The sequence below is a fragment of the Medicago sativa genome, chromosome 6 (assembly GCF_051527215.1).
Source record: "Medicago sativa cultivar Bolivia chromosome 6, Bolivia_mono, whole genome shotgun sequence".
Lineage (NCBI taxonomy): Eukaryota > Viridiplantae > Streptophyta > Magnoliopsida > Fabales > Fabaceae > Medicago > Medicago sativa.
The window spans coordinates 11446132-11472163 of record NC_140754.1 but is presented as its reverse complement, the minus strand read 5'-3'; the positions used below and the strand labels follow the sequence as shown (position 1 = coordinate 11472163).

General features: G+C 31.9%; 1 protein-coding gene, 1 long non-coding RNA gene and 1 pseudogene across 4 annotated transcripts in view; all 3 read right to left on the bottom strand.

The window, feature by feature from the left end:
- Positions 1 to 24316, bottom strand: part of LOC146912818 (amino acid transporter AVT6A-like) — a 37443-nt pseudogene extending 13127 nt beyond the window's left edge. The window contains exons 1-2 of the transcript XR_015013143.1: positions 23908 to 24316; positions 23663 to 23836 (exon numbers count right to left, since the gene is read on the bottom strand). The product of XR_015013143.1 is annotated as an amino acid transporter AVT6A-like (transcript). The remainder of the gene's footprint in view (positions 1 to 23662; positions 23837 to 23907) is intronic.
- LOC146912820 (uncharacterized) lies at positions 891 to 4466 on the bottom strand. 2 transcript variants are annotated; one of them, XM_085716158.1, is made up of 4 exons: positions 4349 to 4466; positions 4237 to 4263; positions 2036 to 2386; positions 891 to 1589 (listed from the first exon to the last, which is right to left on the bottom strand). In XM_085716158.1, exons 3-4 carry the CDS (start codon positions 2375 to 2377, stop codon positions 1140 to 1142), a joined length of 792 nt encoding a protein of 263 aa, XP_085572284.1. In that variant the 5' UTR covers positions 2378 to 2386; positions 4237 to 4263; positions 4349 to 4466; the 3' UTR covers positions 891 to 1139. The 2 variants fall into 2 exon arrangements, with proteins under 2 accessions (XP_085572284.1, XP_085572283.1); XM_085716157.1 differs by having other exon boundaries at positions 2036 to 2383.
- LOC146912819 (uncharacterized) lies at positions 21717 to 22720 on the bottom strand. Its single transcript, XR_015013146.1, has 2 exons — positions 22453 to 22720; positions 21717 to 22250 (listed from the first exon to the last, which is right to left on the bottom strand). It is a non-coding gene; the product is annotated as an uncharacterized LOC146912819 (long non-coding RNA).
- Positions 24317 to 26032: the final 1716 nt, after the last annotated feature.

The window sequence follows — 26032 nt, the reverse complement described above, 5'->3', positions numbered from 1 at the left end:
CCGAATTCTCAGGGACGGCCCTGGTTAGTAGTATATTATATACGGTGTATATATTCTGAAAGAAGAATACAAGTTGTATTATTGACAAGCAAAAGGACCATAATAAAAAGTATTCAAAACTTAATCATCTTTTCAATCTCCTTCAAGTTGAATGGAGCTTAACCGTGATCTCCAATCCCCTCAAAACATAGTAATTGGTCGAGACCCTTGAAATTGCTGTTGATATTACTACATTGAAATTTCCAATTTTTCATGCACTTATAATAAGCCCTTGTTAATCACAGCTTGCTTAATTCTCTTGGAAAATATTACAAGGAATGTGTAGGAGCATATTGCATAATTTGTCATGTTATGACAACCAGTGTACATAATTTCAAGCTAGTTCTATGTGTTTGGTTTTTTCTAGGACTTGTAAAGTAGCTTGTGTAGACAGCTTGTAAAGTAGTTTTAGGCATCAATACTTCATATATTTTTGTACTCTTACTGAATTGGCATGAGAACCACTCATGAAATCATTTATAAGTCGTAGTATGTATAGATTCGGACACATACACTATAACGCTGACACCAAAAATAATTTGAGAAAATCACATAATCTTAATATAATTATATATGTCAGTGTCTGACACCAATGTGTGTCCAAAACCGGAACACGCCTAATTAAATGAGTGATTGTGCTTCATATTTGTAACTCATAGTGAACTAAATGAATTGTGTTTCTTTCATTCATTACATCTACTTCTAATTACTCACTAAATAGATCAAAAATAGCTTAAAAAATTACTTATTGCATTTGCTTATATAGCTTCAAACATTACTCATTACAGTTGTAGATATAGTTAAGGCTCACAGTAACCATATTACATAGAACTCATGCATTACACACAATATCAAATGGTCAAAGAAAACTCAATAATAACATAGGCACACCAATTCATATTGCCAGTCACAAAATACTACAAATTTAAACATCCATGCTAACTTTAACTAGAATATAGGATCAATTTACATTTTGCAAGTTTTGAAGCTTAGCCATTACCCATTACCAAGATTCTTTCTTCAAGTCAATATTATATTACAGGCAAAAGGTTATCGAACTATATATTAAGGAACCTATATCAAGAACATAAGCATCATCACTACATGAATAAAAACGATGGTATGTCCCACAGTGCCCTTCCAATTCTGGAACGACGCAACGCAACAATGTTCGCAAAGCTCAGCAATGCCAATGTCACAAAGATCATAACATGGCCACATCTCATCGGCAACTTCCTGAAGGTACCTTTCGTGACACCCAATGCAATGATCACACTAAAAATCAAAACAGATGTAAACGAGGTGATGAATGCGAGCACAAGGGTCCCCATCAGTAAAGAAGGTGCTTCTTTACGCATCCTGAAAGTGAGATAAAATGCGAGGCTCATAAACATAGTGGCCACCTCCAAATCTGTAAATATCATCCTTCTTTCAAACTCACAATCTTCCTTCAAAAGCTTCTCATGGTTGTTGGTCAATAACTCATGATGCTTCACAGCACGCGAGTTTCCAGCTTTGTTTCGCATTTGTGGAAAAATATTCTCTGCCTCCTGTGGCAGCAAGTGATGTCAGTTATGGGTTATATTAGAATATAAAGTGCATCTTTCATCAAACAGACATGCATACTCTTTATATCAAGATGACATGAAGAAACAACATACAAAATTAATTCAGATTCATTCATCATTTTTCATTATCTTTCTGAATAATTCTCAACTCATACCATCCCACCCAAAAGCAATTAAGAACTCTCGTTGTTCTTTTAACAAATTTCAAATTCTCATTCACTGTAGTTTTGAAGTCCTAACTAAATAAACTCACACACACACATGTTAGCAAGCAATATCTTAAACACAATCAGTTTGTTACAAATACACAAACTAGCACACTCAAATCAAACAAAGTAAAGTGGGATTTTGAAGTGCATCTATCGATAAACAACAAATGTTGGATGAATGAGTGATAAAGAAAGCTAGTGAGACAAATGAGAACTTACCAGTATCTGGAACAACATAACACTAAGGGGGGCCATAAACAAGAAAAGACTTTTCTTCAGTGGGTCCAATGTGCCCATTTGGTTCTGGAACACCGTAACACTAAGGGCAACCATCGACGAGAAAAGACAGAGAATACTAAATTTCCATGACAACCACCTCTTGTTGTCATAGGGTGATAAAATGATGCCCAAAAAGGTCAAAGCAGCTGTCGAAGATGTCATGACTGTTATGTTATTTGTTGCGGTGTGGCCGTTACTGATAGCTATATCTTGGGCAGTGAACATGATCATTAAGGCAACAGTTTGTACTAAGATTAAAATCTTGGTGGGTGAGGCTGCCATTATAACCTGCTAAAAACAAAAAATCCAAAAAGGAAAAAGGAATCAATACAATATACCAATATTATTATGATTTCATTGAACATATGAGACAACCCAACTCTTATCTATACTCTTTTTAAAAAGAAAATGAAGAGAAAAAAAATCTTTTTTAAAAAGAAAATGATTTCATTGAACATATGAGACAACCCAACTCAAGATTTTAACTCCTAAATCAAAGAGTTTTAATGTCTCTATGGCTTTCTTGCTTAACATAGATTCAATTCAATGAAAACAATATTGAAAGTAATAGAATTTTAGGAAAAGATTGAGATCACAAATTTGGTTCAACTTAGGCACCTTAAACAAGTATAACATATATTTAAACACTAATCCCCTTTTACGTTTGAAATCTTTTTTAAGTGTCTTTGTGTCACAAAGTTGTTAATTAAAACTCAAGTGTCTTGAAGAGCAAAAGATCGTAAAAAGAACACGAAGTAGCAATCAAACATATATAAAATAACAGGTCATAATATAGTGAAAGAGTTGAAATTCCAACTTTGAAAAATACAAGATGAATCAAAACAAAGCAAACCAATAACTCTAGTTATTCTTTTAAGAAATTTGAAATTCTTATTCACCGTTGTTTTGAAGTCCTAACTAATTAAACTCACAAGATACAACATCCACAGAGTAAGGTTACAAAAGAAAATCCAAATCAACAAGGCAACAACAAAACTACAGTTTCTATGACCACAAAAAGAAAACCAAAATAAAATCAGCAAAACTTCTCAGTTACTTGCAAATGCATGAAAAAACACACTCAAAACAACAACAACTAAACTAAACCACACTTTCTATTATTACATGCAGTTTCCTTTTCCTATTCAATGTTGGTATTGGACTCATTCTAAATTAAATCATCATGAAAAAAAAAATACATAGTAAAAACTCATAATATATGGTTAAAAGCCAGAAAGAGTGAATATCTCAAATTTAATACAAGTTGATTAGGAATAGTTTATGTCAAAACCAAAATGTATACATAACAAAGAAAAGAAAAGAAAATTAATGAAAACAAAGTACCAAAATAGGATTAATAATAACCAAAAATGGTCAGAATCAATGGTTGGGTAGCCATGGTTCTCTACCAAAATAGTTTATGCCAAAATCAAAATGTATACATAGCACAAACTCATAATGGCATAATACACACACGCACAATGTAATCACACACACACGACACAGACGCTGACACATCGACATCGATAATAAAAAAAGGGCAACCCGGTGCACTAGAGCTCCCGCATATGCAGGGTCCGGGAAGGGGTCCTACCATTTGGTGTATTGTACGCAGTCTTACCCTGTTTTACACAAGAGGCTGTTTCCAGGACTTGAACCCGTGACCTTTCAGTCACATGACAACAACTTTACCAGTTGCGCCAAGGTTACCCCTCGACATCGATAATAATTTGAAGAAAAAAAAAATTACATAACTCAATGTAATCAAATGTGTCGGTGCTGTGTCGATGTCAGACACTAACACAGGTCATAACGCGTGTCACACACTAGACACTCCTTCAATCAGAAACACAGGTACACAAACACATGTTAGCAAGCAATTTCTCAAAAGTTCAAAAAAAATTCCCAACAACAACGACACCACACATACACAATGTTAGAAGAACTTGCATATACATGAAGTACAAGAACATAACAATATCAAATACTAAATAATACTTCATAAAAGTTGATTTAAACACATAAAAATCAAAACTATAAGTTCAACAAAGATACCCATTTTTCATTCTATAAAAAAAAAAAAGAAAAACAGAGTGAAAAAGAAAAACAGTAAAATGAAAGAACTTAACAAAGGTACTCACTTTTTGAACAACGAAAATCAGCGTTACCTGCAAAATGCATGAAAAAACAATGAAATGAGATTTTGAAGTGATAAATAAGAAATGTTGAAGAAAGGTAGTGATGAGCACTTACTTGATCAGTGAAGAAGATGGGAATGTGAAGAAAGATTAGGGTTTCTTCTTCTTCACACAATGTGGTGTTGAAGATATTTATAGAGGAAGAAAAGAGGGTATGCAACAATTTTTATGATGTGTACGGAAAAAGAGAATAAAGAAAGAAGACAAAATTAAATTTATATGGATTTGGATTTGGATTATGTATGTTCACATTAGAAACAACGGTGGCGGGTGGTCCTATAAGGGTTATTTTCGTAATTTTACTCTACCTTAATTTATTAAATAAAATAAATAATAAATAATGATAAAATTGGATATCTATGATAACCATTTAATCCTTGGAGAGCTCATTCTCGATTTTTGTTTCTCTCGAAGTCCTAGCTTAACTGGTGAATGTCGAAATTGCAAGGCCGGACGTTGTGACCTGGATTCAAACTCAGGACCTCACAGTTGTGTGTGACTTGAATTTCAGTGGATTACCACTTCATCTAAGACAAACAAAAAAAAAAGACAAAAAAGAAGAAAGAAAGGTGAAAAGAAAGACTAAGCATGAGAGTATGAAACTCCCATGGCATTCGCAAGAAGGGATAACAGAAGCTCAATTGAAAGATTGTTGATAATCATCAAGTTACTAAATTTTAAGCCTAAAATGTTGTTTTCTAGTGGTGCTATTTCGTTTTTGAGAAATGATATTTGTACAACAATTTTATGACAACTTTTAGACAACTTTCTCTCTCATATTCACATTATATTTCTGAGAAATGATATTTTGACAACCACTTTTGACAACTTTTGGACAACTTTCTCTCTCATACTCACATGATGTTGTTATCCTCTCTCTTCCTTTTTCTCTCTCCATTGTTTTTGACCAATAAGAAGTGAGAAAAACAAGGTTGTCAACAAAGTTGTCATCAAATGGATGTCAAAATATCATTACTCTATATTTTTACCCTCTCTTCCTTTTTAGCTCTCAATTGTTTTTGACCAATGAAAAGAGAGAAAAGGAAGGTTGTCCCAAATGGCTGTTCAAATATCATTGCTCTTCATTTTTATATTAACATACGAAAATATTCTCAATAACTCACTTTTTTTTTTTACTTAATTTACTAATATATATTGTGGTTTACTTAATTTACTGATATATATTGTGGTTTAAAACACGTTCAAGTGTTTGTATTATTATGTATTACCCAATAATTAGCGACATAAAATCAACATTTATAGCAATTTAGGTCAAAATAAATGTATATCTAAGCAGAAAATAAAATATAAAAAGAGAGGTTACTTTAAATACCTCATTATTTGATGATTTAAATGGGCTAGTGACTTGGGGTGTCGGGAATCGAACTTGCAACAACTAATTCTTACATGATCGGTGTTGAGGTGTGATGATGGTGATATTTGTTTGTGAAGTATATATTTTAAAGAAATAGAACGATACCATGTGATCACAAGCATTTATATTTAAATAAAATATAAATTCACAATAAGTCTACATCAAGCTCACCTCTTTTCATGTTTTCATTTATGTTTCGTTTTATCTCCATCTTTGTGGTTAAGCTCATCATGAACTAAACCCCTTCTTGTGGTTTAGACTTGATGAGGTTATGATATTCTTCACTTAATATTTTTAAAGCTATAGTTTCGTGCTTCTTTCAAACAAATTGTTTTAACGTTAAATCTTTAGAAGTATATCTTGGGAATGTAAAATGTTTGTTTGATAAAATTTACGTCCCTAAGTACCGGTTAAGGTGACAGTAACAAAAGAGACTGTTTAAATGACAATTAGATCTTGGAGGAGCCGTGAGAAGCATTGAGATATAACTAGGACTCTTGTCATAGGTTAAGGCTCAGCCTCTTTCAAGTTGGAGAGCTATTGATGACCAACCTAGTAATGTTGCATGTTAAGTATTGTGATTGTACCCCAGTGAAGGTGTGTCTTCACATGCTTAACATGATGGCTGAGTCGAAAGACCCCAAAGGCCACCACGTTGTCTAGAAGCCATAGAAAGCAGTAGCTCTATAGATTATAGTTAAGTTATGGCATAATTGATTCTTTGTTTAAACCACACTTTCATTGTTGAAAACTTTTATGTCTTCTTACCTGTTTTCCCAACCTTTTATCTTTATTTTATTGTTGTGAAAAAAATGAATTATTGTCGTGACAAAAACTTTTATGTCTTCTTAACTTAACTACTGAATTGTGTTGGCTTTTTCTGGTCTCTTTTTCTGAGTGTTTGGTATTGGCCATATTCTAACGGTTCAGAGTTTGACTCAAAATCTGAGTGCAGCGGATTAAAAACAGAAACACAAAGATAAAGGAGAGATAGAGATAAAGGGCATACATGAGGAATTTTATATTGGTTCCTCCCACAACACAGGAGTAGTCAAGTCCCCTTGCACTTTCAAGGGATTTCACTATAATCAGTACTGATTACCATTGCTTAAGGACTCTTCCAAGAGACTTCTCATTGATCAAACACCCTTGCAAGAAACTTCTTTGCCCAAGGTCACTACCAAGGGACTTCCACTGCTCAAAGACAACTCCAAGAGACTTCTAATGCTCAAGCACACAGGCAAGAGACTTCTTTTGTTCAAAGGGCTCCCTAAATAGATTTATATTGCTCTAGGTTTCACTAAGAGACTTATGATGCTCAAGCTTCGCAAGCAAGAGACTTATATCTATTTACATCAAATATAAACAAACTTGTTCTTACACCGGATTCAACAATTTTGGTGTAAACGGAACAAGGTGAACATACTCTTTACAACTTCTACGATTTATAAGATTACAACAATAAAAAAAATCCTAAGTGTTTATGCTCTATTTAATTTGGCAGAGTAATGATACAGTAAAAATAGCAGAGTCTTGTTAGTCTTCTTCATGGTCTTCAGCTCCTTATATGGACAGAGATTTGAGAGACGTTGGAGAAGAGTGCCAGCACATAAAGAGTAATTGAGAAGATTCAAAGCAAGGATGTTCAACCATTGCCGGATATGGATGATTCCATTAAATAGTCATTCGAAAATCGTTTGCTCAAATAGAAAGTATATGTTCATTCTTCTTGCCTATGGAGAGTCATTTGTCTGTTTCTACACATGGTCGGAATAAGACAAAGCTGTGCTCAGATCCTTTGATGTGGACAACTACAAAAGACGACAAATCTGGCGTGGAGTCTGGGTCCCTCAGGTGCTTTTGAAGTCTGAAGGTCTTCCAAGTTTGAAGGGGTCTTCTGTGTCCGGATAGGTCTTATGAGTCTGGTGATCTCCACATAGTCTGATGATCTCTTCAGATTTTGAGAGGCGTCCTTTTTTCTGATCTAGTGTGTTGACTTCTGGTTGACCTTTCTTCTGATCATACTTGTTCAATACTTGATGGATATATTTTATGATCCTACACACTTGAACAAATATTAAAATGTTTGTTTGTTCTTCAATACTTTGTTATCATCAAAACCTTATAGGAATTGTACAAGACCCTTCTTGTTCCAACAAATCCATGTGGGACCGATATCTTTATATACTATAACTTGCACAATGTATATTTGCACTCGGTCATTCCACCCTTAATTACTCATAATGCTTTGGGAGACACCAACACTCCTTTCCTTTTCACAATTATTACAATTTTATTTATTTACTCTCATATATTGATTTAAAGATATAATGATGAAGATATTTGATTTTCATTTTAAAGTACGAAAATATTCTCAATAACTCACATCTTTAATCACATATATATATTTTTACTCAATTTACTGACATGTATTGATTTAAACAATGTTTAAATGTTGGCATTTTTCTCTATTGCACAAATTTTAGTGACATAAAATAAACATTTTAGGTCAAAATAAATGTTTTTAGTGGGAAAAACATATAAAAGGAGAGGTTACTTTAAAGTACCTCATTACTTTGCTTGGTTCAGGGTGCCGAGGATCAAACATCCAACAACTAGTTCTTACATGACCAGTGCAGAGGTGTGACCGATGACAATATTTTTGTGAGTTATAAATTATAAAGGAATCGAAGGATGTCATGCGATCAGAAGTATTTACAATAAAATATTAACACATAATAAATGCATTTTATAAATATATTTACAATAAAATACAATATATTTTTTTTTGAGGGATAAAATACAATATATATATATATATATATATATATATATATATATATATATTTCTATCAAAGAAATTATACAAGATTCACCACACAAAAAAATATACAAGAATACTAAAAAACTTCATGTTGTCTGAATGAATAAATTAAAATACTTTTTTTTCTTCTCTAAGAGAATCTCAAATTATGCTCTCTTTTCATATTTTGTTTAAAAATACACTCTCTTGATAAGTAAATACACACTTCGTCACATAATAATTGTCACTTAAGAAATTCACAGAGGTAGTTGAAAATTTCAAGATCTCAGGTGTATAAGATGACGCTTTCAAGCTCAGGTTGTTCCCTTATTCTCTCACAAGAAGGGTTAAATCATTGTTGAACTCTTTGGAGCCTAACTTTGTCAACGCATGGAGAGAATTGGTTGAGAAGTTCTTGGTAATACATATACTTTCCCCGTGTCCTTAATGCAAGAAAGAGGAATGATATTACCTCCTTTAAAGCAGACTAATGAAGAAACTCTTTTTGAAGCTTAGAAAAGGTTGAAGGAGTTATTGAGAAGGTGTGCCCACCTAGGGATACATGTGAGCATATAAATGGAAACTTTTTACAACGGGCTTGTTCCTTCAACAAGATTGATGTTAGATGCCTCATCTGGAGGTGCAATCTTGAACAAGTCCTACTAAGAATGTTATGATCTGGTAGAGTCTATAGCTGCTAATAGCTATGAGTGGCCAACTGAACACATGCAAGTGCAGGGAAAATCTACAACCAGTTTTCAGTGTGTCTAAAGCAACAACTTTTACTGCTCAAATTGCTCAACAGACACACTATGTCAAGAAACTGTCAACTAAAGATGCAGCGTCATATAACAAAGGTAAAACATAAGAGTCTATCACAGTTGTGCCTATAATAGTCAATGTTATAAATTGTGTGTATTGTAAGGGAGGGCATGTGTACGAAGAATGCCATGAGAACCCAGTTTTTGTTAACTATGTTGATATCGGTTAATAACACGAATATTAACCAAATATGAGGGGATTCGAAGAATATGAGGAGGATATTCGTGATATTAACTTCACAAAACTCTAAACCCTTATCTCTTAATTTATTTTCTCATATATTGATTTAAAGATACAATGATGAAGATATATGGTTTTGATTTTAAAGAACCAAGATATTCTCAATAACTCACATCTTTAGTCACATATATTTGTTTGACTCGATTTATTGACGTGTATTGATTTAAAAAATGTTTAAATGTTGGTATTTTTATGTATTACACAACAATTTAGTGATATAAAAATAAACATTTTAGGTCAAAATAAATATTTTTAATGGGAAAAAATATATAAAAAGAGAGGTTACTTTGAAGTACCTCATTAATTTGCTTGGTGTTTGTGCTCAGGGGTCCTGAGATCGAACCTCCAACAACTAGTTCTTACATGACCATTGCGGAGGTGTGAAGATGGCGATATTTTTGTGTGAGTTGTAAATTATAAAGGAATTGAAGGATTTCTTGCGATCGCAAGTATTTATAATAAAATATTAACACATAATAAATGCATTTTATAAATTTATTTACAATAAAAATTCATTATATAATTGTATCAAAGAAATTATACAAGATTCACCACCAAAACAAATACAAGAATACCAAAAAACTTCAGTAGCAAACCATCCATTATTGTTATCACGTCAGAAATTTATCAGTTGTTGAAGTTCTCATTATGATTCAAAATTTTTAGAGATTTACATTAGTTGACCAAATGATATTTAGACCTTTATCCTTCTTGCAATTTAAAGAGAAATAATTTGCATGAGCACCACAAACAATTTTTATCATGAAACATAGGATCAAACCTATATAACTTGGTTTTCATTAAAAAAGCAATATCTTGACAATTTTCACGAGGAGCCTTATTATGGCTATGCACAAGGGGTCCTTAACCTTCTACAGTTCCAGGAAAGGACCTTCATGATCCTTAGTTGTCCTTCTTAACAACTTACTTGCTCTGTGTTGAGAAAATGGGAATGTGAAAAAAGATTAGGGTTTCTTCTTCTTCTTCACACAATGTGTGTGTTGAATGTATTTATAGAGGAAGAGAAGAGTATGCAATAATTTTTATGATGTGTACGGAAAAAGCAAATGAGAGAATAAAGAAATCCAACGATGACATACGATAACAAGCATTTAAATAAAATATAATTTCATAATAAATACATTTCATAAAGATATATATTTAGAATACATTATACAATTGTACCAACAAAATTATACAGGAATACCAAAAGAATTCATGTTATCTTAATGAGTACATTTCACGTCTCTTCATGTTATTCATAAGAAGTGCATTTTAATATATTTTATTTTGTTTTAAAAGATTACACTTCCCTTCACTATGAGAAGATTAAATTACGCTCTAAAAAGGATACTTCAGCAAAATCAACCAAACCAAACCACATGCTTTCTTCTTCTTTTTATGATCCCCTACAAAGAAACTCAAGTTACTTTGCAGATACTTCAGTTAATGCTAACAGGAGTTGTAAAGATAAAGAAGGAGATGACTACTTAAGTGAGGAATTAGATAGCTCATATTCAGATGTCTCTGACCATGAGAAATGACATGAATATGAAAAGTCCAGAAATGACTTAAATAATTAAATATTGATTAAACTTGAAGAAATGTTAACATAAAAATACACTCGTTCTCCTTCACACAATTATTTAAATTTTATTTACTTATTTTTATATATTGATTTAAAGATACAATGATGAAGATATATGGTTTTGATTTTAAAGAACCAAAATATTCTTAATAACTCACATCTATAGTCACATATATTTGTTTGACTCAATTTACTGACGTGTATTGATTTAAAAAATGTTTGAATGTTGGTATTTTTATGTATTACACAACAATTTAGTGATATAAAGTAAACATTTTAGGTCAAAATAAATGTTTTTAGTGGGAAAAAATATATAAAAAGAGAGGTTACTTTAAAGTACCTCATTAATTTGCTTGATGTTTAGATTCAGGGTGCCGAGGATCGAACCTCCAACAAATAGTTCTTACATAACCATTGCGGAGGTACGACGATGGCGATATTTTTGTGTGAGTTGTAAATTATAAAGGAATCTAAGGATGTCATGCGATCACGAGTATTTATAAAAAAATATTAACTCATAGTAAATGCATTTTATAAATATATTCACAATAAAATTCATTATATAATTGTATCAAAGAAATTATACAAGATTCACCACAAAAATAAATAAATTCAAGAATACCAAAAAAACTTCATGTTGTTTTAATGAATAAATTAAAATACAATTTCTTTTTCACTAAGAGAAGCTCTTTTTTTTTTTTGGATAAGGCCAAGAGAAAGGTTGAGCATCCGGGAGAATCTGAAGCTTCCCAACTAGGTTGGCACCCAACAAAAGTTCCCATCCTATACGGCCTTTCTAATACGTAAGAGAAGCTCAAATTACACTCTCTTCTTGTAATGATTATCACTTCAGATCAGAGAGGTTTGGATAACTCAACTAGTTTAAGTTAAGAGACTAAAATTAGTTGAGGTGTTAAAGGTTTAGAGTTCAATTCATGACAAGGAGAAAAATGCTAACATACAGGGACGGAGCCTTAAAAAATTGTTTTGGGGGGGGGGGAGGCAATTACCGGTGTACTACTTGTAGAGTCATTTAGTTAATATCATATAAACTATATTCTTAAAAAACAGAAAACATCATATAAAGTATAAACTTGCATTATTTTTTTAACTTTAAGATTACTTGTAGAGTCATTTAGGCAATTACCGGTGTACTACTTGTAGAGTCATTTAGTTAATATCATATAAACCATATTCTTAAAAAAAAGAAAACATCATATAAAGTATAAACTTGCATTATTTTTTTTAACTTTAAGATTTAGGGGAAGAGAATTGGTAATCTAGGAATCGGATGGTATGGGTACGAAAAAGTTTGAGTAAATATTTTTTAATCGAACACAGTTACTTCTGATTAATTCGATATTAACTAAAATTCATAGTTATGTGATAATAGTGTGTGTGTGTTGACTTCAAGAATAAATCTAGGATGAATTACTATATTTAAGAACTCATTATCAAAAAGACTCCACAATCATGTAAAACGACATGATTAAATCCACAATCCAGAAATTGATTTAAAAAAACATAGAAATTGATCCACAGCTCCTAATACAAATTAATCCACAATCATGTCAAACAACATGATTAAAAACAAAAGTCGATGAAAAATTGATACAAGATCCTTCAATTATTGTGAAACTCCTTTCAACGGAGAATGCTTCTATAATTCAAGACTTGACCAAGGGATGAGCAAAACCACAAATCATTGAATGAAAGATTAGCAAGAGGATCCCTTAGTTGCTCGTTGATTGTCCATGATGGAACACGAACCTTACATCCCAATTTAATAATTTAGGGTTCTTTGCATTCTTCAAATTGTTTGCATTAGATCGTATAAAAAAAACCATTAAGTGGAAACAGGTGAGTGGGCGAGAAATTATAATGTAAGGTGTAGTTTGAAAACTTAAACTCCATTAGAATCATTGATTTAAATCCAAGGACTAATATTTACTCCTCTAATCTCTTCCAATAACTGGTGCTCTCACTTGATATGTCTTAAATAGAATGACAATTTTGTAACTAGCTTAAGAACATAATTGTTTTTCCTAGTTTTTCAGCGGAATTTCGGTCAGAGTTCGATTAGTTCCGATTAACTTCAATGCATGTTAGGAAGAAAAAGAGAAACATTTAACTTCAATGCATTTGCAAACGTAAAACTTCACATCATTATTTTTTAAGGAAAAACTTCATACCATTAACTAGTAAAAAAAAATATATAGTTCATAATTAATGTCCAAAAACTTCAGTTTATTCTTCTAAAAAAAAACCTTCGGTTTATAATTATTAATTAACATAAGGTTCGTAAAAAAGAAACAGAAGTAACTTTTCTTTTATTCAACTAATGTTTTGAATTTCTCTAAAAAAAAATAATGATTTAACTAAAAAGACACGAGAGAAAATTGATTTTTCATAAAATAAAATAAAAACGTTGTTGCGTTTATTTAGCTTTTATTTCATGTTTACAATTGTTTAATTTTTGAAACATAAAAGTAGGTGTAAACAATATGATAAAACTTATAAAAACGAGTGCAAATTCAAGTGGGATGTAAGTTGCTAGTTTACACCTCAATGATTTTAGGTGGATGTAACTTGCTAATTTACATTTCACTGGATGTAAATTAACAGCCCTATATAATTTTATAGTGTTTTCCTTTTGTCTTTACATATATTTAAAAAAATAAACTAAAAAATTCATAAAAAAAATTAAAAAGAGAAATTAAAAGTCAGACTCAGAACCTAATATCTATAATAAGTGTAACAGCCTCCCACTCTCTCAGAGCCTCTCGCCTCTCTCACCTCTCTGCCGCCTCCTCATTTTGTTACTAGCAAGATGTGTTCTTCTCTTTGGTGTTCTGAGTATGTAAGTTTTAAACGACTTTACTTCATTTCCCTTTTATTTCATGTGAAATTTTTTGCATCTTTTGTTTTTCTTGAGAACTGTTTTGTGGGATGGAGGGATTTGAGGTGTTGGGTTTTAGGGCTTTCGATTTTGAAGAGAAATCCCAAATTATTTTATATATAGTTTCTTGCCATGGCTATGTTCTACTTAGTAATGTTGATGATTTTGTGTGGGGTTGTATGTTTAGGGTTAATCCTTTGAAGGTGTTCTGACTTTTAGTTTCTTTCGTTTCTTTTTTAGGGTTTTAGCTTTGACCACATGATTTATCACCATAAATTATATGTAAGTTTGTCATTTTATTGACTTGTTGCAACAGTAATATGTAAGTTTGTTATTTTAGGGTTGATCTTTTGAAGGTGTCATTTTATTGACTAGCAAGATTTGTTTTTCCATTCCATGTCCTGAATATGTAAGTTTTCCTCTTTTCTACTTCATTTCCCTTTTATTTCATGTGAAAAACTTAGCATCTTTTAATTTTCTGGAGATAATCAATTGTTTTGTGGGATGGAGTGATTTGAGGTGTTGGGTTTAGGGTTCAGTTTCTTAGTAATGTTGATGATTTTGATGGGGTTGTTTGTGTACGGTTGATCGTTTTAAGGTGTTGTGATTTTTAGTTTTTTTTTTTTAATTAGCATAATATTATTGAAACAATCCCCGACACAAGAAGGAAAATATTATATAGACACCCCTTATTCTCATACAACCTTGTACACCTCATGCATTAGGAAGAGAGAAGAGGAGATGAAAGAGAAAATGTGTTTATGTAGGGTTCACACATGTCAGATTTTTGTGTGGGCGTCAAAGGGTGTATTGCCACCTAATGATGTCTATGTATCATTACTCAAGAAGGAGTGCTAAACCGGAACGTGGCTGGTACATTGGTGCAAGCTGAAAGCAGCAAATCAAAACTGAAAAGAAAAAAAAAACAATGTAAACCCTAACACTAATCAGAAAAAGAAAAAAAAAACTCAAAAGCTGATTTTTAATTTCTTTTGTTTCTTTTTTAGGGTCATTTTATTGACTTTTAGCAAGAGTACAGTTCATATTTTCCATCCGTAAGAAGTAAGATATAAACAAGGGTCCCTCAAATTTAGTTGTTACAATCAAAATAACACAGTTTAGCTTTATAGAGCTTGCAATTAGCCATCTTCTTGTTTGTGTTTCCTTGTAGCTTTAATTTTTTTATTTGCAATTTCTTTTCTTATTCTTAGTTCCTTTTTAGTATTTTCAGTATTCATATTTTTTCTTCTTAGATCTCTTTAGTTTCTTTTATTTGGCTAATTTTCTAATGAAATTTTTGTGTAGTTTTTGTCTAAAAATGAATGGTGAAGAAACTCTAACCATTCAAAATGAGATAAATATGCAAAATAAAGATCCGGATGGAAGGCCATGTACAAATATTGTGATAAGAAACTTGGTGGTGACATAATATCAGGTACTTAGCATTTACATGACCATCTTAACATATGTATAGTTTACTATAAACGGTTCCAAAACAAGCCTTGTGTTAGAAGTGTCGGAAAATTAAAGGATTGTTTGTCATTGTAAATTACAATTTTAGTCAAATAATTCTAAGAATAAATTTGCAAAGATGATTATACTGCATGGATATATCTCATTTATTGATAGCATTGGATATCATCTAATTCTATTATCTTTTACATCTTTTTATTTTTGTTTATTTATGTGTATTAGTATGTGTCCATATAACGAAACACGAAAAATAAGGGTTAAACAACATCATCAAAACATAATCGACAATCTATGCAGTACATTGTTGCTTAGTAACGTAATCTAATCAAAACATCACTAACAACAATTGTTATATCCTGCATGCTCTTACATATTTAATTTGAAGATGATGATGATCCTTGCAATGCCTTAAATATGGAGGACTCCTTAACTAACTGAAAACGCTCCAGACTCTTCCTTATAAACAACAACAGACTCTAGCTCCTCCTTCTTAGCAGCATTTTCGTTCTTTTCTTCATTGTCTTGTCCCCAAATCATGTGAGAAACGTCAAATATTTTATTCTCAAGAGCAGTATAGAAGATCTTGGAGGAAATTTTTGGGTTTTATTTTTCTTCATGTTCTCAAATTTTTGCTTTAACTTCCAGATTCTTTGTCTAAGTTGATTTTGTGTGGGTTTAAAGCTAAGAAAATATTTAACGGAGTTATAAAAAGGAGTGTAATCTGTCATTGTATTTTGACCCGTTTCAGATTTGAAATCTAAGAAGCGATTGAGAATAAGGATTTCGTCATTGAGAGTGAAAATTTTCTTACGTGAGTTATATGTTTGCTTTTTTGAGGAAGAAAAGGTTTTCTCATGTTGTTGTTTTGGATTTCTCATTGAGAGTGAAAATCCTCTTCTTCCTCAAAGAAGCAAACATCAAACTCACGTAAGAGAATCTTCACTCTCAATGATGACATCCTTATTCTCAATCTCTTATTAGATTTCATATCCGAAACAGGTCAACATAAAATGACAGATTACACTTCTTTTTATAACTTCATTAAGGATTTGTTTAGTTTCGAACCCACACAAAAGCAACTTAGACAATGTATATGGGAGTTAAAGCACAAATCTGAGAACATGAAGAAAGATGAAAACAAAAAATTTCCTCCTAAATCCACTACTAATTTTGAGAATAAAATATTTGACATTTCTCACATGATTTGGGGACAAGACAATGAAGAAAATAAGGAAAATGCTCCTAAGAAGGAGGAGCTAGAGTACGCTGTTGATAAGTGATAAGGGAGAGTTTGTTGGAGCGTTTTCAGTTAGTTAAGCAGTCTGTTGACTCCATATTTAAAACATTGCATAGATTGTGGATTTTTTTTTTATAATGTTGTTTAATCCTTATTTACCTGGTTTCCTTATATGCAAGCAATGTTGGAATTGTTATTTTATTTCTTAACTTGGAAATGGATGCTTGCATGTTTAATGCAAAGTTTCTTTTTAAATCTTTATTGATAGGTTGAGTTTAGATGCATGTTTAGTTTAACATCATATTGTGCTATCACGACATGCATATCCTTTCATGGATCAGTTTAAGAATCACTTTGATAGGAATATCTAATATTGATAGGAATATTTCCAAGACTTATGAAGTAACAATGGACTAATTAATCAGAATTTTGTTGTGATCTTATTGTACAATTGTTTTAGAGGAACTTGTACTATTGAACTGTTGGGTAGCTATAGCAGAGAAACTGAGTATTTGAATACCACTGAATCTGGCCATATTTTCTCTAGTCCTCTTCGGAAGAAACTATTTGATTTTTCTCACAAGTTTTGGGGTCAAGACAATGAAAATGAAGTAACTACATAATTTTTTTGTAGCAACTACATAATTTGATTGTGTATGGTTTCTTAATCCTTAATTATTGTGTTTCGGAGAAGAAAAAACTAAATTGACATATCAATCTAAATCCTCATTTCCTCAAGTAATACTTACTTGAGTACAAACCCAAATAAAAAAAAATTGGCCACATAAATAAAAAGATTTAAAAGAGAATATAATTAAATGATATGAGTTGATATGACTAAATTATCTTTGTTTATTTATTTATTTTATTTTACACACAGTGCCCAAATATTTTGGAATTGTGGTTGTGGCCATAGGGATTTGCTACATTTCTTTGCTTTGCAACTATGTTTTTTTAAAAATAAAGTTTGAATGATGAATGCATCGCTAATAATGCACAAAGGTTTGATTCTAATGTAGATTTAATGTTATTGGTTGTGGAGCTATATTTCTGTTGATAGCCACTATGCCCTTCATCTTATTTTAGTTGTTGTTTTTGTATTTTGTGCAATTTTTAGAAAATGATTAGTTGTGTTAATTTCAAAGATAAATTAGTACTCATTTTTATTGTCTCTTTAACATTTTTTTTCTTTATCTTAAAATAACTATCACTTTAGAATATCAATTCAACATTTATTATTATTTTTACTAATATACCCTTATTTATTGAATTTTACTCCACTTCATTACTCCACTAAATATGGAAAGAAATTTAGGAAAAGAGATAGTGGAATTTGGGAAGAAGAAGAACCCATGAATTTTAGTCCACTCAATTACTCCACTTAACCATAATTTCATTAAATTCTACCCTATTTTGCAAAGTGGCCAAATACCCTATTTTGAGTAGAGATATCCAGGGTTAATGGTGTGCCAATGGCACCGGAAATTTCAAACAAGTTCTCTCCTATCAATATTCTTGAGGCAATTCCATTAATCAAATCCAAACCTGCGCATGTGTATGATGTTGTGTATGAATTTTGCTATCCACCCTGCACTTTTCCACCCTGCAACCATTCCGAAAATACCCCTGCGCTAGTTAACTAGCGCAGGTGTAAAAAAACGGGACTTAAATTTTACACTTGTGTGACTTAAGTCACGCTGCATGAGTTAACTCACGCAGAAATTAACACTTACGTGAGTTAACTCACGCAGAAATTAATACTTATGTGAGTTAACTCACGCTGTATTGTTTTTCATAACTCACGCAGCCTTTCACTGTGATGAGAAAGAATAGTTTCTTTCTGTTTATCTTCAATATCCCTATTCTTTCTGTTAAAAAAGGCAGACTCGAAGTACAAAGCAAAAGAAATCTCAGGATGAAACACATGAATCTTATGATTTAAAACTTAATGTATGAATTTATAAAGCACATTTAAGTAAAAACCAAATTAGGATAAAGGGAGATGAAGAGAGTACGTAAATATCTCCCTTTGGTTAGTTTAATACGTAAATATCTAACCAATGAATTTTGAGTTGCTGCTGCGATGAAATAAGGAAAATAAGAAATAACAATAATCTGGGTCGTGTTGTTGTTGTGTTGTTTTTTAATGAATTTCTAAGATCTTTTAATATAAAAAATTCTGAGTTTGGGATGAATACAATGTACAAATTGATTAACAAGATGATGAATTTGTGTTGTGTTGTTGTTTTTATGGTGTGTTGTACTTGAGGAACAGAGAAGAGGAATAGAGAAGAAGGCGATTCTAATTTTTATGAAAAACAATACAGCGTGAGTTAACTCACGTAAGTGTTAATTTTTGTTTGAGTTAACTCATGCAGCGTGACTTAAGTCACGCAAGTGTAAAATTTAAGTCCCGTTTTTTTACACTTGCGCTAGTTAACTAGCGCAGAAGTATTTTCGGAATGCTAAATTGAAATTCAAAAAAATATTCATCAACACACCTCCTTCTTTTTCACACAATTGTTACAATTTTATTTACTTATTATTTAAAGATACAATGATGGAGATATTTGATTTTAATTTTAAAGTACGAAAATATTTTAAATATTCACATCTTTTTTTTTATTTTGTCAAGTAAACTAGTGGCTAGATTTCACCTTTTTGAAGGTGTACGGTGGGGTGTCCGGGGTTCAAACTCCGACCTCTGCATATTACAATGCATGTCCCTGCCAACTGAGCTGTGCTCACGAGGACAATAACTCACATCTTTACTCATATCTTTTTTACTCAATTTATTGACATAAAATAAACATTTATAACAATTTAGATCAAAATTGATTTTAAAAAATGTTCAAATGTTGGTATTCTTATCCATTACACAACAACTTAGTGACAAAATAAACATTTACGACAATTTAGGTAAAAATAAATGTATTTCGTAGAAGAAAAAAAATCATAAAAAGAGAGGTTACTTTAAAGTACCTCATTAGTTATGATGATTTTGAGTCGGTTTGGATTTGTGATGCCGAGGATCAAACCTGCAACAACTAGTTTTAACATGACCAGTGTTGAGGTGCGATGGTGGCAATATTTTTAGTGGGAAAAAATATATAAAAAGAGTTTTAGTGGGAAAAAATATATAAAAAGAGAGGTTACTTTAAAGTACCTCATAATTAATTTGCTTGGAGTTTGCGCTCAGGGTGCCGAGGATCGAACCTGCAACAACTAGTTCTTACATGACCAGCTGTTGAGGTACAATGGTGGCGATATTTTCGTGCGAATTGTAATTTATAAAGGAATCAAACAATGCCATACGATCACAAGCATTTATAATAAAATATTCATAATAAATGCATTTTATAAATATATTCACGGTTGTGTCAAAAAAATAAATATATTCACAGTAAAATACATTATACTATTGTATCAAAGAATTCATGCAACACTCACCAAAAAAGGTTATACAAGAATACACAAAAAAAAACTTCTTGTCTTAATGAAATGAAATAAAATACAATTTTTTTACTAAGAGAAGCTTAAATTAATCTCTCCTTTGATCATGTTTAAATTTACGCTCTTTTATTTTTGACAAAAGTATACGTTATTTTTTTTTTGGACTAAAAGTATATGATATTCATTCATTAAAATGGATATTGAATCGATCCGATATAAATTCACTACAAACAAAAATGATGAATTTACGAACAAACTCGTGACATCCATGTTAATAGCATAAAATGACAAAGTACATAAGCCTATAAATTTAACTATATTCAAGTCTCCGGAATAGTCAGGCATCCAGATCTGCAACATTGGGGGACTCCAAAGTCGTTGATTGGATGTGCTCTGGATTAAAGTTAGTCCGACAATTTGAACCGAACAAACAGCTAAACAAGACAAGAAAGACAAACAACATCGCACAAAGACAACAAACAAAACAACGTCGTACTACGATAAACAAATATCTGCTCTCTTTTTTTGAAAGAAAATATATGCTCTCTTGATAGGTAAATACTCCCTCCGTAGCATAATAATTGTCACTTATTATTTTATTTCTTTTCCTTCTCTCAACATAACTTCACTTCAGAATGGGGATTAATTTGATGTCAATGATAATTAAATTTAGATATATGATATTTACATTATTATTTTAGAATATAAAATTCAATTTTGAATAACCTTATGTATCAACTTTAATAAATTTTTCCAATACATTTATTTTTGGATATATAGCTTCATAATTTATAGTAGAGTTTAAAATATTCGTCAATAATATTGTGAATAAGAAATAGATAAAAATAAAATGTATTAGAAGTTTAAACTATATACTTCTTTTTTACTAAAGTTTAAACTATACTTTAATGACTAATGAGTTTTTTTGGATAAAAAAAATCAGAGAAATACACATTGTTCACTGTTTTCAAGTTTAGTATATATTATTTAGTATGTTATTCGTATTTTGTTTGATAAACTTGCAATGCTTCTTGTGATGCATCATGAGTTTGAGGGTAGGCGTTAGATAATAAAGTAATGAGCTATGCTATTTGTATTCAATGAAACCATAGACGTCTTTGTTAATATCTTCGTTTTTGGTATTCAATGAAACCCTAGCCGTCTTTGTTAATCCTTTGTTTTTCTATATGATTATCTATATTGTTAACAAGAATAACCACACAAGTAAGTTTTGACATCATATCTTCACAAAATCCTCAAGATATTAAGTATATGGGTCCCTTAACTTATATTGCTCAATATCTACTTCTTCATCTACTCTAATGTATGACTTCTAATTCACACTTATCACTAGTGACATGCGAACAAGTTATCCAAGCTATGAAATCCTCTGGAAAAATGGAAGATGATCACTATAGGAAATGGCTATTATCACTTTGGTTTTGGTCACCAGATTTTTATCGGTCCTGTAGCAAGTAATAATGCATACAAATGGCAACAAATACCTCCCTTATAATTATGAAGGATATGAAGTCTGGGAAATGGAGGCACATTCAATAAGAATCTTCAGATTTACCACATCTAAAAGAATATTACAATAGAATTAAATATTGGCAACAAATATGTTGTCGGACACCGTATAAATATACAATTTCGTGTTTTTATTTATTTTTTCCTCTTTCAATCATGTCGACAGTTGAGCATGTTTTTATACCACATCAATATGACGACGGATTTGTTATGTTTAAATAACAATACTCTATTACAAACAAGGTTGAACATGTTGCAGGCCTTCACATACTTTTCAAGAACATTTGTACAGATGGTTGCTTTGTTTATATGATAATCAAACCGTCGGACCCTAGAAATTATGCTCCTATCATCTGAAACTATGGAAATACCTGTAATCTGAGCTATCAAATCGAGAAATAACTCACATTAAGTTCAATTCTTGTTGATCAAAGCATAAACATACTGTATATAGCCACAACATTTGAGAAGACTGCCAACACTATCATAAGGACAGACAAAATCATGTCGGTTTTAGTTGCTATGTTGTATCGATCCCTGACGGAAAAGAAAATGCTTAATAGTTATTTTTTCGTTAATTAATCATCAGCAAAAGCATGAACATAAAACCTTTTATAAAACTACTTAAGGGAAAGATAAGTATATTAGAACTCTGATACCATTACAAACAATAAAAGTAAAACCATACTATAAAGAAAAATTCATTACAGAACTAAATGAATTTTGTGACCAAACTCACCTCAGAGTGATTGCAGCTGGAAATACGAATGCTACAGAAACAGCCCCTGTTGCTCCAGTGAACTGGAAAAATAACCCAAATGCTAGGTATGAAATTTGCTCCGAGGAAGATAATGACAACAAGGGCAATAGTAATTGATGCAAATCGGAAGTTATCAACAACCAAAGGCCTTCTTGATGAGGAAAATATCAGACCATCTACGTTGAGCCTCAACGCATAGAAAATTACAGGAAATACAAGCACAAGATGTACAGCATAGCTCAAACGAACAGCATCATTGAGCGCAGAACCAAAGGGAATTCCAAGATCAGTAACCAAAATATTCTGGATTTCAATTTCTTTAGCTCATCGAAAATTGAGACTCATGGTTTATTTTCAAATAAGTTGGACTTGGAATATGGCTATGCTTATGGACTAAGTAGTCAAAAGACCTTAACCTTTTTCATGCAAATACATAACCAACTTATAATTACACAGGTCTATTATGAACTTTTTAGCACCGACACTTCTAATTAAAGGCGTTTCCGATGTCCGATATGCATGTGATTACATTAATTTTGTTATTTCTAATATTATAACCGGCGTGTCAGTGTTGTATCCGGTGTCTGTCTCAATGCTTCATAGATCACGAGTAATAAAAACATTAAAGCAGCGCAACCAGGTTCTAAGGAAAGGTTTCAAAGATTTTCTTACCATTGAAATGACAGATGTAAGTAGTCATCAGCACAGGAGCTACAGTGAATAGATCAAAAACAGAATCTACATCAGTAATGATTGGGAAGAGTCTGGGAATTTCAACGCCTCCAGAGCAATTATAAGGAAAACTACCGCTAATCCAACTGACAGTGCAGATGTGAATCTCAGTAAATCTGCAACAACCAGAGAATGCAGCTAAATTTGTCGAAGAAGAGTTGCATGGACACAGTTGAGCACCGGTACAAAAACATAAACAGTCGGTTTAAAATCAACAACAACAGAAACCAAGCCTTATCCCACTGAGTGGGGTCGGCTACGTGGATCAAATTAGACTAATGTTCTTTCATCAACCATGTTTCGATATCATTACCGTCCAGCGTCTGAGTCATCTTCCTAACATTGTTGTCAATTCTATGGCCGTTTCAGTAATAATTTGTTAAATAAGTGACTCCTAACTATATGTTTCGATTTTCAACCGACAACCAATTAATACAAGAAAAGCAAAATTACTTACCAATCCGCTTAAAGCTCACCAAAGGTGCAAACACAGCAAGTGTTGCAAAAACAAGAACAAATGTACGTCCGGTCCACCAATGGACACCAAACCATCCTTCAAGTATACCAGGATGGTGAATTCCACTTATAGTTGTTCCTGAAATCACATCACCTACAACATTGAACAAAACAAAACAGAATAAGACAAAACCAAACCGGATGATAACAGTAAAAGTCCATCCATATAATTTTAAAACGCTAGAATCAGCATACCAGTGTTACCGATTACAATACATATCTCCACCGACACTTTTCCGTATTTCCCAAAGGCATCCCCCATAAGACTTCCATAGGAAGAAAGATTCCCTGCCCTCGAAAACCTGATCACGAACTCAATTGACTTCTCTGTTAGTAATTCTGCGAGGATTATATATGGCAAGAAGACCAGACACCATCCCCAACTTTTTGATACAAGCAGGCAAGCCCATGATCCCTGCACCAATGACTGTGGTTGACAAATTGAAAACAGCTCCAGAAAATGAAGCTCCATTAAATTCATGAAAATCAACATTTGTTTCTTGTGCCTTAGGTAACAAAGGTGCATTTCCATTCCATCAACAACTTCCTTATTCTTCCTTGTTTTGCTATTATCTACAAGAGTTTCAATTGTCATTTTCAGTTTTCAAGTTTCTCCTTCTCTCTCTTCCTTCAAAAAAAAAGACTTCTCCCTCTCTAAATTTCAGATTAGCATTTTGACATTCTGTCAAAGACTATATTGAATCATAATTCAAGAAATCTTACAAAAATGCAACCGAAAAACAAAACAAAGGCATGAAAATTTGAAGCAAGAGAAAGATGGAGACAAATATGTTTCAATAATCATTTATTAATGATCATTTTAAAAAAATCTTTCATCGGTTATAAGGTCAAACTCTTACCATTACCACTGAGTTGACACCTCATGGACGACAAATACTAATCACAAATATTATTGCAATTCTCTTCTTTTTGATGGTTCGTACGACCTATCTAAATTTGAAATGCCGATGTTGTTAAGTTGGACACCTTCATTCGAGTTCTACTTTAAAACCTTACAGTTGTGTGCGAGTTTGTTTGCCATTTCATCTATTTAAAAAAGCAGAGTGCATACTAAAAGTATGGATTGAAATTGAAAGTCATGAAGAATAAAAAAATTGGGTGCATATTATAATATTCACCAAAGATTTGCGTCAATAATATAATATTCATCACGTTTCAAGTTTAATCATTAAAATGTAGGTCATTTTCAAGGATTTGATTGCAAAGTCAACAAGATGCAACTACAATTAAAAATTTAAAATGTTGAAGAATAGAAGCATTTTAATAAGAGTAATGATATTTTGACATGACAACTTTGTTGACAACCTTGTTTTTCTCACTTCTTATTGGTCAAAAACAATGGTGAGAGAAAAAGGAAGAGAGATGATAACAACATCATGTGAGTATGAGAGAGAAAGTTGTCTAAAAGTTGTCAAAAAGTAGTTGTCAAAATATCATTTCTCTTTTAATAAATACTCCCTCTGCCCCTTTTTATAAGAAGAGTGTTTTACAAGAAATACGTATTAAAAACAATTGTTGGAACAATAAATTTGTTTGAAATGTGTCTGACTATTACTATTATGTTGAGTCGATTACCTATGATTGTGTTTAATATCGACCCTACTTTTATTGCAACCTTGTTATGATTCTTCTATGCATATTTTTTTTTTTTTTGAGGGAATGCATGCTTGTAGAGATTACGGTTACCATGTATAAATAGAAAACTTCTAGACCATTTTCACAAACACAACACCCACTTTTGAAATTCAAAACACACACACAAGTAACCGAAACTTCAAAAAACAAAAAGCCTTTGTGTCACTCAAAAAATGTCTGAATTGGTTTTGAAAGCAAAACTCAAAGAACTCGAATCAATTCTCACAGAAGGAATACTACGTGATCCACATTCACAAGAAGAAATAGAACAAAAATTTGCATTCATGTCAAACCTTATACATGCTGAATTTGAATCATCTGACCCATCATCAAATCCACATTTGAACCAATGTTACCAAAGGTTCAAATCATTGAAGAATTCTTTTAATGATAGAGACAAGGATTCTATTTCACATTTCACAACATTTTCAAATCCGGAATTCGACAAAGATTCTATATCCAATTCTAATTCTAATTCTACATCTTCTTTCAATGAGTCTTGTTTGAATGATGAGACACTTGATGAGAATGGTATGATTGTTTTCGATAAACCGGATAAGCTTTTCCCTGAATTTGTTGGTGAGAAGGCTATTGAGAAATTATTTAGAAGAAATGGGGTGGGGAAAATTGAGGAAAAGAGCAATGTTGGCGGTGG